This window comes from Nothoprocta perdicaria, unplaced genomic scaffold (genome assembly GCF_003342845.1).
Source record: "Nothoprocta perdicaria isolate Ctin4 unplaced genomic scaffold, notPer1 scaffold_12, whole genome shotgun sequence".
Taxonomy (NCBI): Eukaryota; Metazoa; Chordata; class Aves; order Tinamiformes; family Tinamidae; genus Nothoprocta; species Nothoprocta perdicaria.
The window spans coordinates 462,725-474,741 of NW_020454316.1; the positions used below are offsets into that span (position 1 = coordinate 462,725).

The 12,017-nt window shown below is 52.6% G+C and overlaps 1 protein-coding gene across 2 annotated transcripts; it reads left to right on the forward strand.

Annotated features, from left to right (window-relative positions):
* The first annotated feature begins 204 nt into the window (after window positions 1-204).
* Window positions 205-11,037, forward strand: SCNN1G (sodium channel epithelial 1 gamma subunit). Of its 2 annotated transcripts, none has more exons than XM_026054090.1 (12): window positions 205-521; window positions 1,577-1,871; window positions 2,326-2,519; window positions 3,525-3,628; window positions 4,078-4,241; window positions 6,668-6,766; window positions 7,988-8,105; window positions 8,569-8,647; window positions 8,731-8,788; window positions 9,097-9,158; window positions 9,359-9,434; window positions 9,836-11,037. In XM_026054090.1, the coding sequence occupies exons 1-12, from the start codon at window positions 205-207 to the stop codon at window positions 10,229-10,231; spliced, it is 1,962 nt and encodes a 653-aa protein (XP_025909875.1). In that variant the 3' UTR covers window positions 10,232-11,037. The 2 variants fall into 2 exon arrangements, with proteins under 2 accessions (XP_025909875.1, XP_025909876.1); XM_026054091.1 differs by having other exon boundaries at window positions 339-362.
* Window positions 11,038-12,017: the final 980 nt, after the last annotated feature.

The following is a 12,017-nucleotide window of genomic DNA, read 5'->3' on the forward strand; positions in this document are numbered from 1 at the left end:
GAGGATGCGCTCCCGTCGGCGGTTCCTTTCCCCCCTTTCCCGGCCTTCCCTTGCGGGGTGCGGGAGCCCCGCGCAGCCCCTTCCCGCGCCGCGGGGTGTCCCCAGCCCCGAGGCGTCCCCGGCCCGACGAGCCCTCAGCACCCCGCGCACCCCTCGCGCGGAGCCGCCAGGTGCTCAGCTCCCTGTCTCCCCGCAGCCGCTGCCATGGCTCCCGGGAAGAAGATCACGGCCAAGATCAAGAAGACCTTGCCGGTGACGGGCCCCCAGGCGCCCACTCTCAGCGAGCTCATGAGGTGGTACTGCCTCAACACCAACACGCACGGCTGCCGGCGCATCGTGGTGTCCCGCGGACGCTTGCGCAGGTTCATCTGGATTTTGCTAACTCTGAGTGCGGTCGGGCTCATCCTGTGGCAGTGCGCTGAGCTCCTCATGAACTATTACAGCGCTTCGGTGTCCGTCACCGTCCAGTTCCAGAAGCTACCCTTCCCGGCCGTCACCATTTGCAACATCAACCCCTACAAGTAAGATACCGGGATCCCAGGAGGTCTGCCCAGGTCCGGGGAGGGGACGGAACCGGCCCCCGCGCCAGACGGGGCTGTCCTCACCAAATTCATCCCCTTTTAACTGTCCCGCACACAGCTCTGCGCTGCTCTTGCTGCTGCTCTGCAGTGCTGCTCTCTAGCAGCCTCTCTTTGCTGTTAGCTTTCCCTCTACAGCACTTTGAATAATGTAGCTACCCGTGTGCTAATGCTGCTCAGACACTCGTGCCTTATAATCACATCCTTCCCTCCCTGCCTGCTGCTCTGCTTAGCTTGCAGCTGAACGCAGATCCTGATCATTTCTGTGGTTCTCTTTAAATGCTCTTTTTTTTTTTTTTTTTTTGCTAGGGTTTCAAGGATTACAAACAGCTCCTGGTTCCCAAAGAAGGCAAAGGGGGCATGGACATCTGTCACCTCCTTTTTTTTTTTTTTCCTCCCCATGGGATGCCTTGACATGAACGATCACAATTAAGCTGTTTCTTTYCTGCCTAATTGCACTTTTTGTTGATGCCTGTTCTGCAGTCGTCTGTCCATCTCGGTCCCTCCAGGCATTTCAACTCTCTGGGCCCTTTGGCCCTAGGAATCTGCACCTTAGATCGCATTGCCACAGGTCCGTAGTCTTATTTTCCCAGCTGAGTCTCTTTACACTTTCTGTCCACCTCTTTSATCTCTCTCGTGTCTTACAATCCTTCTCCTTTGGTAATTCCTGCTCTGTCCCCTCGAGCTTGCTAACAAAGCCAGCAAGGAGCTGGGGTGTTGGCTGGCGCTTTCTCCGGAGCTCGGTGTGTGTTGCTCCTGTGCTCCCCTCGGTGGCATCTGGCAGCTCCTGTGCTCCCCTTGGTGGGATCCGGCAGCGGGCAGGACGGCTCCTGCCCACATGGATTCGGGTTCATGTAACACTGAGGAGGAAGCACCGATGCGGCGACAAACTCTGTCCCGGGCCATTAGTTTCACAGCGCAATGGACAAAATGCTGCGATGAGGAGATTAGATGAGATGAATGACACACAGTTTTATATTGCATTTTCTCCAATATAGGTACAGTGCAATGAAAGACTATTTATCTGAGTTGGACAAAGAGACAAAAAACGCTTTGGAAACTTTCTATGGATTTTCGGAGGGCAAATCCAAGGTCCGTCGCTCAGTTGGTGACGGGAACAGCACAGGGAGCGAATTCTTCCAGCAGATCCCTCTGCTGAAGTTTGAAGATTTCTCCAAGATGGTCACTGACCTCTACAGTGGCCAGAAGAGAAAAATGGAGGGCAAAGTCTTCCACAAAGATTCATCCATAGTAAACTCAGGCGACTCAAACGATATCATTGGCTTTCAGCTGGTGAGTGTCCCTCTCCCGTGACCAGCAAGTTCYGTGTGGGGCAAGGGCCGGGTGTCCGGGTTGGTGTCCCACAGAGCAGCACTCTTGCTTGCATGGGTTTCGATTCTAGTGCACGCAGCTCCAGATGCTCCTCTGTCCTTCCTGCYGTGCGCCAGGGCTGCCGGCGGGTTCCCCCGCAACCCTCCACAAGGGAAATGCCCTCGTGAAAGGCAGCCCCAATAGACGTGGTGCCACCCTGACCTTCTCCCCTTCAAGCCTGAAGCATCTGACCCTGACGTTTAGCCCCAAATTCAAGGGTTATTTTTTGGTGCTCCCTTGTCCTATTGCTGCTACTCTAACTTCATACTTCATTATACCTGTTTTGAAAAGAAGCTAAGCTATATCATGCATACTTTGTGGAATACATAATTTCTTGTCATCTGAAAGAATGTTTTTTCCTGTTTGTAATTACCAGTGTGATGCAAACAACAGCAGCGAATGTGCTCTCTACACATTCAGTTCTGGCGTTAACGCTATCCAGGAATGGTACAAGTTGCATTATATGAACATCATGGCACAAATTCCCCTGGAGACTAAAGAAAAACTGAGCTATTCTGCCGATGACCTTATACTAACATGTTTCTTTGATGGCMTCTCTTGTGACAAAAGGTCAGTTCACAGAAAATACCTTCTGGTTTAACAATTTGTTTCTAAATATACAGTGTGTAGGAGCTGAGCATTTGCTATTCGCAAAATTCCAGCAAGGACCTCTTTCATTTTCAAAGGAAAATAGACATGCAAAGCTTCGTGCATTTTAACTGTGTTCTTTAATCTCRCTTGCATAGGGTTGCACTGTTCATATTTCAGAGAAATTCTTATTTTCTTGACAGAGTGAGATTTACCCGCTTGTGATTTTGGCAATGCACTTCCATGTGCGGTGGTAGCAGGAGGATTTTTCCATAGTGCTGGGGTTGACAACAGAGTTCCCCCATGTACCTGTGGGCATAAATATAAATATATATATATATAAAAATATATATATATATATATATATTTGCATTAGCAACTTCCCAAGTCAAGGTGCCAAGCTCTAACTCACAGCTTGGCAGGTATTGCTGATGTCTGCAGTAGTGCAAAAGCATCACAAATTTTCTTGGGATAAAGGCTTTTGCCTCAATGGGCAGGGTGGCTCACAGGTAGGACATAAGCTTGCTTAAATCACCAGGGTGTTTCCTCAGCCGCCCCTACATGACAGTGGCTAAGCCTTTCTTTTTTTCCTGAAAAAACAAATGAGGATTTATGGTCCTCCTGACACTTGGGAGCTGAATAAGGGAGGACTCTGTCCCCACCGCTTCCCTGTTATTCTGTAAATCTGCTCCCCCCACGCCCCACGTCCCCTTTCCCACATGAAATACTTCTAAACTTTTCATTTCCCAGTGCTTATAAAGCAGGTCATATGTCCACCTAGTTTCAAGATAATTAAAAAAAAAAAAAAAAAAAACTTTTCAGCAAATAAAGTCCCTGCCAAAAACAAAACAAAAATCCAAAAAGAAAACAAAATCCAGTCGTGCTAAGTCTCTGCCAAAAAAAAAAAAAAAAAGCCCTTCCAGTAAGTCTCAGCCGCAGACAGCTACAACTGCAGAGGGCAATGTAAGGATATTTGATGTCTTTTAGGCACTTCACTCGTTTCCACCATCCACTGCACGGCAACTGCTACACCTTCAACAGCGGCGAGAACGAGACAATCCTGAGCACCTCCACGGGAGGCAGCGAGTACGGTAAGGAAACTCACTTTGTGCAGGAACTGTTAGATAACAAGCGGCTCAGCGAACTGGATCCTGCTGGAGAGTGATTGATGTGTTGGCTCTAGATGTACGACCTGATTGGGGAAATGCTTGTTTGAACTAGTGCAAATTATTGCCAGAGAATACAAAGATAATATCATTGCATCACTAATGTTTTCCATCTGAAATCACTGCTTCTCAGTTATATAACATTTAAAAGTAAGTTTCAGCTGCATTCTAAAGAGATTTGCATTATTTGTTGTGGCGGGGTCTGCAGAGGGACAGTGCTTGCTGCAAGAGTCTGAGTGCGGCATTGCAAAGGCCTCACTTGGTGTTACAGTTCCACTTAAGGCTAACGAGTATTAAGTAAACCGCGCTGCCCTCCCGGTCCAGAAAAGCTGTCTGTGGCGTAACCCTGCTCCTGCCCTGCCTCTGCTCCTCAGGACTGCACGTTGTTCTGTATATAGATGAAGCAGACTACAACCCTTTCCTGGTGACGTCAACCGGGGCCAAGATCATCGTCCACGATCAAAACGAGTATCCCTTCATCGAGGACATCGGCACGGAAATTGAGACGGCAGCAGCGACCTCCATAGGGATGCACTTTGTGAGTGACACCAACTTGTTTCGAGGTGCACAGCACCGTTTGCATGAAGCAGGTGTAGATATGGTCTGCACAGCATACGAACATTAGCCAGGAGCTGGGATAGCCTCTAATGCCTCCCATTCGTACCTGTGAGGTGCCCGAGGAGCATCCTGGTGCAGCCCTTTCCTGAGCTGTTTTCCCTTGCTGTAGGGCTGTTGGAAAAACGAGTCTTTAGAAAACAAAACAAAACAAAAAGCTGCTGAGGATTTTGTTCCCTCTCCCTTTCCTCCTACCTTCTGGTCTTTCTGAGGATTTTTTGTTTTTCATGGCAAAGCGTGCGGTTGCAGAGGTGCTGCGAGCTGCCCGATGGCTCTGCGGTGCAGGGGTGGGGGGGCCACGGAATCACAGAATGTTTAAGGTTGGAAGGGATCTCTAGAGATCATCTAGTCCAATCCCCCTAGTGCAGCCGGGCTCAGCAGGTGCTGGGCTCAGCAGCCGGGCTCACAGCAGCCGGGCTCAGCAGGTGCTGGGCTCAGCAGCCGGGCTCACAGCAGCCGGGCTCAGCAGGTGCTGGGCTCAGCAGCCGGGCTCACAGCAGCCGGGCTCAGCAGCCGGGCGGCTCCAGGGCCGCGGCTCCTGCGTTCGCCCCGCGGCCCCGCAGCCGGGGAAGCATCAGGCTCGGCCGGCGGCCCCTTTCATGTGCATGGGCTCTCAAGTGAGCAATTTGGTTCTGCCGTTGCTTTTCTGATGGTTGGATCAGATGCATCAGCTAATTTGCTTATCTGGGTGTGCCAGGGCTAGATAGGCCATGCATTAGAAAGGACATTAAAAACAAGGCTGCTGGTTTTAAATGTGCGAACAGCTAAATATCTTCCATCTGTCTGGAAAACTGCGGCGTCAACAGCTGAATCTACCAGCAGCTAGAAATGGTACCTGACAAACAAAAAGTGAATAAAAGGGATCAGAACAATAACAACAACAACAACAAAAAAAAAAGTGGAAAGGAGGCAAAGTCTCATACACATGTATGTCCTTTATAACTATTATGCCATACAGTAGAAAGTCACTGCAGATAGTCCCAGCATTTAATTTAGGTCACTGTGTTTATGTCATTGCTCATGTATTTCTGCTGTGTGCAAGAATGCCCTCGCCACTCCAAAAATATTCCAGGATGTCTGGAATGCAAACAAGGCTTTACTTGGTGGGAGTTTCAGTGCTTTAGTTAAATATTTAGTTTGGAAATTATTTCAGTACCTGACCAGGTCTGCTTTTGCAGGAACAGATGGCATGACAAAATAAACCATACAAGGGGTCTGTCACCTGCCAGAAGATACAGTAGGAGGCTCCCTGAGCAGCTATCCCAGCGTTAGGTTGCCCACAAAAGCTAGTAACAAAAGCTGGTTTCAGTTTTCAGAAGCTCCTCCATCTCTCGTGTTGATATCACTTATTTTTCGCAGTGATTTTAGCATCTTTTTGAAAGAACTGGCTTGCACCATGCATGCAATACCTTCTGTCACAGAAGCCATAATTATAAAGATTTGCATTTCTACAGTGCYGTAGTTGTTTACTGCTTTGCAGATAAAAATGGTAATTCCTGCTATCAGCTTTGACCCCAGCAGCCTGTAGGTCTATAAGCACCGTCCTAAATGTATGCAGGCATTTATCAGGTTCCTGCTAAATATATCCTTTGCAAGAGCAGGCACTAATTTAAACTCTGCATAGGAAGAAAGCCCAAGTGAATGGGTTTTTCAACGAGTGACCGTGCTTGCAGTTTGGGGCAACGCTCTTTGCAGGGGGTGCGTCCTGGGGCCCGGGCTGCAGCGCTCAACCCTCCGCACAGCTCCGGCGCCGCAAACCCTGCTCTGCAGGCGGGCTGCGCAGCAGGAAAAGCTGTTGGTGTTGAAAGCAGAGGGAGGGTCCAAGCGGTTCGTGGAGGAGGCCTGAAGGAGATACAAGGATTTTGTTTGGAGAGGTGCTGTTGAGCACTAGTGACGCCCGAAGTGCTGTTACCCACAGCGCAGGAGCAGCCCGTAGAGCACCAGCCCGGAGCAGTACAGGTCTTCAGAGCAAAACAAACCGAGTTGTTTCACACCGAGTAAATGTCGCACGGTCACTAGGATTTGCAGTGAGAGAAAGCATATGTATGAGTTACTGTGCTGCAAAAAAGTCCTCGCTATTAGATTATGCAGTCCCAGCACCCCTGCAGAGGTTCTCAGMAAAGACTCCAGAGAAGCCAGCTACAGCAGCGTGGGGGACAGGGGCACCGAACCAAAAGGTGCCGATCGACAGGCGATYGGCAAAAATCATTGAGATGGCAAAAGTTAAAGACACAGTTGGAAGCTGCTCCTTCTCGTGCAGTTTTGGGATTGCAATGAACTACCACACTGTCGAATCCTTTGGTTCCTCTGTGATATCCCCACCAAGATTTGCTCTTTTCTGATTCCCAGACTCGGTCTCGCAAGCTCAGCAAACCCTACAGCGACTGCACTGAGACCGGGGCCGACATACCAGTGGAAAATCTCTACAACAAGAGCTACTCGCTCCAGGTAAATCTCACTTGCATTTGTGGTTTTTCTTAGTCACTTGAAAACTACCTTCCTAAAAAAAACTTTGCCATAATCTGCAGTTCAGGATCTTAGTCTGTTAACAGTCCAGGCATAGGGTTACTGTTTTTAATCACTGATGTAAAATACCACAGGACTTTTAAAAATCCAAGATTTATTCCTAAGTAGTTGATGTTTGAAGTTCCCCTAGGCACTCTGTTAGATAAAGAGAGAACATTAGCTCATTAGGCAATTTTCAAGCAATGTGAGACTGGAAAATATTGGCCAAGTAAATGTTGCAGCTTAGTAACCCTTGAAGCCAGAAATTGTGACCTTTAGGACTCCAAGAGTAACAGATACCATCTAATCAGTATCCAGATAGCAGGATGTTTACAGAGTAAGTTTCCACTAATTTTGCATGGTTTCTGTAATTGGGTCCTCTTGGAGAGTGTCACTTGTTCTGGCACCCTCTGTGCAAAGAACCATAACTGTCCTCGCCGCCGCCTTCTCTAAATCCTGTGCCTAGCTGGATTTTTATTTTATGGGGAAGTAGGAATGAAATCTGCTGTGATGCAGTGCCAGGTGAGATCACATGGACATTATCCCAGGTTTTTAACACAAGTAGTGCACAGAATCTCATGGCTCAGGAGGGCTGAGACTGGGAACAAAAGACTCGGTACTGGAAATTCTGGAATAAAAGATTAGTTCCCGCTTGTTCCCACTGATTAATCATTTCTGCACAAAATGTCAGGTCCACTGCCCTGTTAATCCTAACAATTCCCAGTCTCCAAACATGCACCAACACAAATGAGTTGAACCTGAGAACGTTTTCACTGCTGAGTCACTTCCCCACACCTAGTTGTTGATTCATGGATTAAAGTGCCTCTTCCTTGGCCATAGGAAGAATGACTACGGTACTGAGGAGCTTGAGGAAAGGGAAGGAAAAGATGAGCACTCGCAGAAGCCCCTGCTCAGAAGGGGCTGCATTTTGATGTCTCGTGTTGCAATCTTTCCCCCCATGACACTTGCCGCTTGTATTGGTTTATGTTTCAGGCAACAGAGCCCAAAGTCCTCAAGGAAAGAGGTTTTAATCTCCTAGCTGCTAGTAATGAACAGAATGCTTTAGGTGGACGGGAGCCTGGCGCTCCCCGCACGCCTGGGGAGACAGAACGCAGCCCTGTGCGTTCCCTGCGTGCCCAGCTCCCGGTTTCTGCCTCCCTGCAGATCTGCCTGCACTCCTGTTTCCAGAAGGCCATGGTGGACTCGTGCGGCTGTGCCCAGTACGCGCAGCCCCTTCCCGCCGGCGCCGAGTACTGCAACTACAAGAAGAACCCCAACTGGAGTAAGTCCCCGCAGCTCTCTCGGTGCAAACACCCCGCGGGCAGCAGGTCCCTTCACGGCACCGTCCCAGCGCCCCAAACCGGGTTGGAGGGACACCTCCGGCGCAGAGCTCCCGGAAAGCGGGAGATCTGCCTCAGCTCCACCGAGCCTCCCGTCACAGAGCCCTTCTCCCGGTCCCCGGCAGCCTGGGCATGTGCTTGCTGTGTGTGCACCTCTCAGGAGGGCCGAGCTGGAGGCTTCGCTGTGTGAGGCAACCGTGCACGTGTAGAGCGAGTGACAAGCACTACCCAGAGCGTTTTGCAATGGTCACAGGAGAAATCCTGTTATCCCCGTCACGTAGGTGAAAGCGAAGGCCTGAGGCACGCAGGCCACCTACATCCAAGCAGCCTCCGTGCAGCCCAGGCAGCCAAACACCCCTGCTCCTGCTCGGCTCCTCAAACACACACCTTGTTCTCCTCCTACAGTGTACTGCTACTACAGACTGCATGAAAAGTTCGTGAAGGAGCAGCTGGGCTGTCAGCAAATTTGCAAAGACGCCTGCAGGTAGGTCCTGCCCAGCACCAGAAGGAAAATGCTGAGCATGCAGGAGCTCCTGCTGGCAGGTAACCAGCCTCCTTTCTCTGCAGCTTCAAGGAATGGGCCCTGACCACCAGCATCGCCCAGTGGCCGTCCACCGTGTCCGAGGTCAGTGGCAGCGTCGTCCAGGGATCCCGTGCAGAGCCAGGGGATTTGTGGGGATCCCRTGCAGAGCCAGGGSATTTGTGGGGATCCCGTGCAGAGCCAGGGGCTCCTTGTGCATTTGCTAGCACCTCTCTGAGCTCCCCTCGGAGCCTCCCTGCACCTCCATCCCCAGGGCTCCTCTTGCTGCTCGTCCCCTGCATTTCATTCTGGAGCCAAACCCAGTCTCATGGGTGCGAGGTGCGGCCTCCCTTTCCAGGGCACGTCTGCACCAGTGCTCCCAAGCACAACATTATCTTCTTTAACTCTTCCAGGACTGGATGCTTCGAGTTCTGTCTTGGGACAAAGGGCAGAAAATCAACAAGAAGCTAAACAAGTAAGTTTCCATCTGTGTATTTCTAGCTTGCACCTCAAGCTCAGATACAATCTCAGCAACCCTAATGATGGCAATTGGGGAAAAAGCTCCCTTAGAGCGGCCCAGCCCTACTGGTCCAACTGGTTATTTGCATAGTTTTTCAGTATGTTTCATGTTATTGTTTTACTAAAACCTCAACCTCCTTCTGCTTCCCTTCTCAGAACGGACCTAGCAAACCTCATGGTGTTTTACAAAGACCTGAATGAGAGATTCATCTCAGAGAATCCCGCCAACACGGTGAGTAGCTGCTGTGATTCCTGCATGCTCGGGACCAGGCGAAGGTGCCTCCTCCTCCTGCCGGGCTGGGAAACTCCGTGTAGCCACACACCTGGTCCCACGCAGGCAGGGCAGGAGACCGGCCGCGGATGATGCACCCTGGGGCTCCCCGCCTTGCCCTTTGCAGTCTTTTATTCAGAGCAGCCTTTCACACTGCTTGGTCCCCAGCTATGCGGTAGCCTGCAGGCTGCCTGGGGTAAGGGCAGAAGGAGCTTCCTGCGAGGCAGAGCACGAGAAGACAGCGCCAGGAAGGGCCCGTGGGTCCCCGCGTGCGGCTGCAGCTGCAGTGCACGCAGGAGCCACCCGCGCGCCCCAGCCGGGCTCCCGAGGAGCCCCTGACCTTGGGCTCCCTTCTCTTCCAGCTCGTCATTCTCCTGTCCAACTTCGGGGGCCAGCTGGGCCTCTGGATGAGCTGCTCAGTCGTTTGCGTCATTGAGATTGTGGAAGTTTTCTTCATTGACTCGCTTTCCATCGTGATGCGGCGGCGGTGGCAAAAGGCGAAGAAATGGTGGAATGACCGGAAAAGAAGGCAGGGCGGGAAGCCATCCCAGGAGAGCGAGCTGGAGAGACAAGGCCACGAGAACCCCGTGTGCCTCGACGAGGACCTGCCCACGTTCAACACGGCCCTGCGGCTGCCGCTGCCCCCCGAGAGCCCCCTGCCCCGCACCCCGCCACCYAACTACAGCACCTTGCGCCTGGAGAGCAGCTCGGCCTTCACGGAGCAGCTGCCGGACACGCTGGATGTCGGGCAACACTGACGCGCTGTGCACGACCCACGCGGGCGCTGTACACGCCCCGCGGGCAAGCCAGCACTGACGGCTTCTTGGGCCAGACCCTCCTGCAGGGACTGAACTTGCGGTCAAAGCTGCTCCCAGCAAAGCTCAGGCGCAAACGCCGAGGGCTCGGGGACGTTAGGGACTCCCAACAGCACCAATTCTGCAGTTAATTCCTGCAGGAGATGGCTGGAGCAGGATGTGGCGCGGAGCTGGGCTGTCTCGCCAGGTGGAGGCATCCATTAGCAAGAGTGTGCACAGCCCTCGGAATGCGGGCAGGAATTATCCACGGCAGGAGATTGATGCCGCGTTGCCTATTAATGCTAATTGCTCTCCGCTGCGCGGCTCGGCTTGTGGGAAAAACCCGGGGCTTTCAGGAATGCAGCGTGACATTTGTCACCCAGGGAAGGACGGGATCTTGGGAAGAGCACGAAAAGATGAGAGAGAAGYTCCCAGTTTGAATTTTGATTAGTGAGCTCGTGGTTGGAAGAGCACTTCAGGCTGTGATGAAAGTTAGGATAGTAATAGATTTGCTTACAGAGTAAGCTATTGCACAGCTTGTGTAAAAGAACCTGAGTGATCCCAAAATGGTAATTTTGAAGTGCACAGAACCTAATTTGGAGGCCAGTACTGGACTGCACGCGYGGCAAGCTTGCTTCATTTCACGTCGCTCAAGCCATCCACTAAACAGAGCCCCGAGCAGCTCCTGGGGCAGCCTGGCCTGGGACGCCTGGCTTCCCTGAAGCCTCACKGGAGCTGAATCCTCCTCTTCCTGCTCTGTGCGGGGAGGATCTTCCTTCCTCCCTCCCTTCCGCAAACCCCGCGTCCCGCAGCGCCCACGCACTGGAGCCGCCCGGCAGGAAGGACGCGGCTGCGGCACCGGAGCTGCCAGGCTGGGGACAGGGCCCCGCTCCGCGCCGGTCTGTCATTAAAGGTTGCGCCCGTGCCCGTCCTTGGCTCGGGTGAGCCCTGGCCGCTGGAATTTCCTGCCTTGCGTGCGCRGGCAGCAGCGCTCGGGCGCAGTGCTGCTGTGTGCCGCGAGGGCCGCCCGAGCCCTGCAGAGCCAGCACCGCAGCAAAGGGAGCGCGGCCGCCGCGGCAGCGCACCGGCATCCCCGGCATCCCCGTGGGATCCCTCCCGCCCCCAGAGCCCCTCCTGCTCCCCTGCTCCGAGCTGGGCAGAGCAGCCGCCGAGAGGCCGGCGCGGGGCAGGGAGCCGGGGTGCACGAGTGGATGCTGCCACACGGGTGCACGAGCAACAGGCTCTCGCTTCCTCTCTGCACATACTTGCTTTATATAGGACAGAGAGAATCAAGGAAGATTCTTTAATGTGCAATAAAACATATTTTAACTGGATTATTTAAATAGAGGATAAACTGAAAAAATAAAGATATATTTTTGAGTAACTGCTTCTCCCTGCTTCTAAATCATCGGAGCGGGGATCGCCTCCATGCGGGTGCCAGGACATCACGGAGCCTGGCCGGGCTGCTGCACCGCTCCGTGGGAACGGGACGCCTCGTGCAAAGCCCGTCCGGGCGCCGCRCGGGGCACCGGGCCAGGGATCCCCAATGCACCAACTCCTTACGGATGCAGACAGTTGTTACCGACCCTTTGACAGCTCCTTCACGGGCTGCGGCCTCTTGTGAGCACTGAAATGGGGACACATGTGGCTGGTGGGAAGCAGGGTCCCCGCTRCAACGTGGGCCGTTGAGCCCCGCTCTGCACCGCAGCTGCGGTGCAGCTCAGACACGCAGGGACACGGTGCAGCCGGC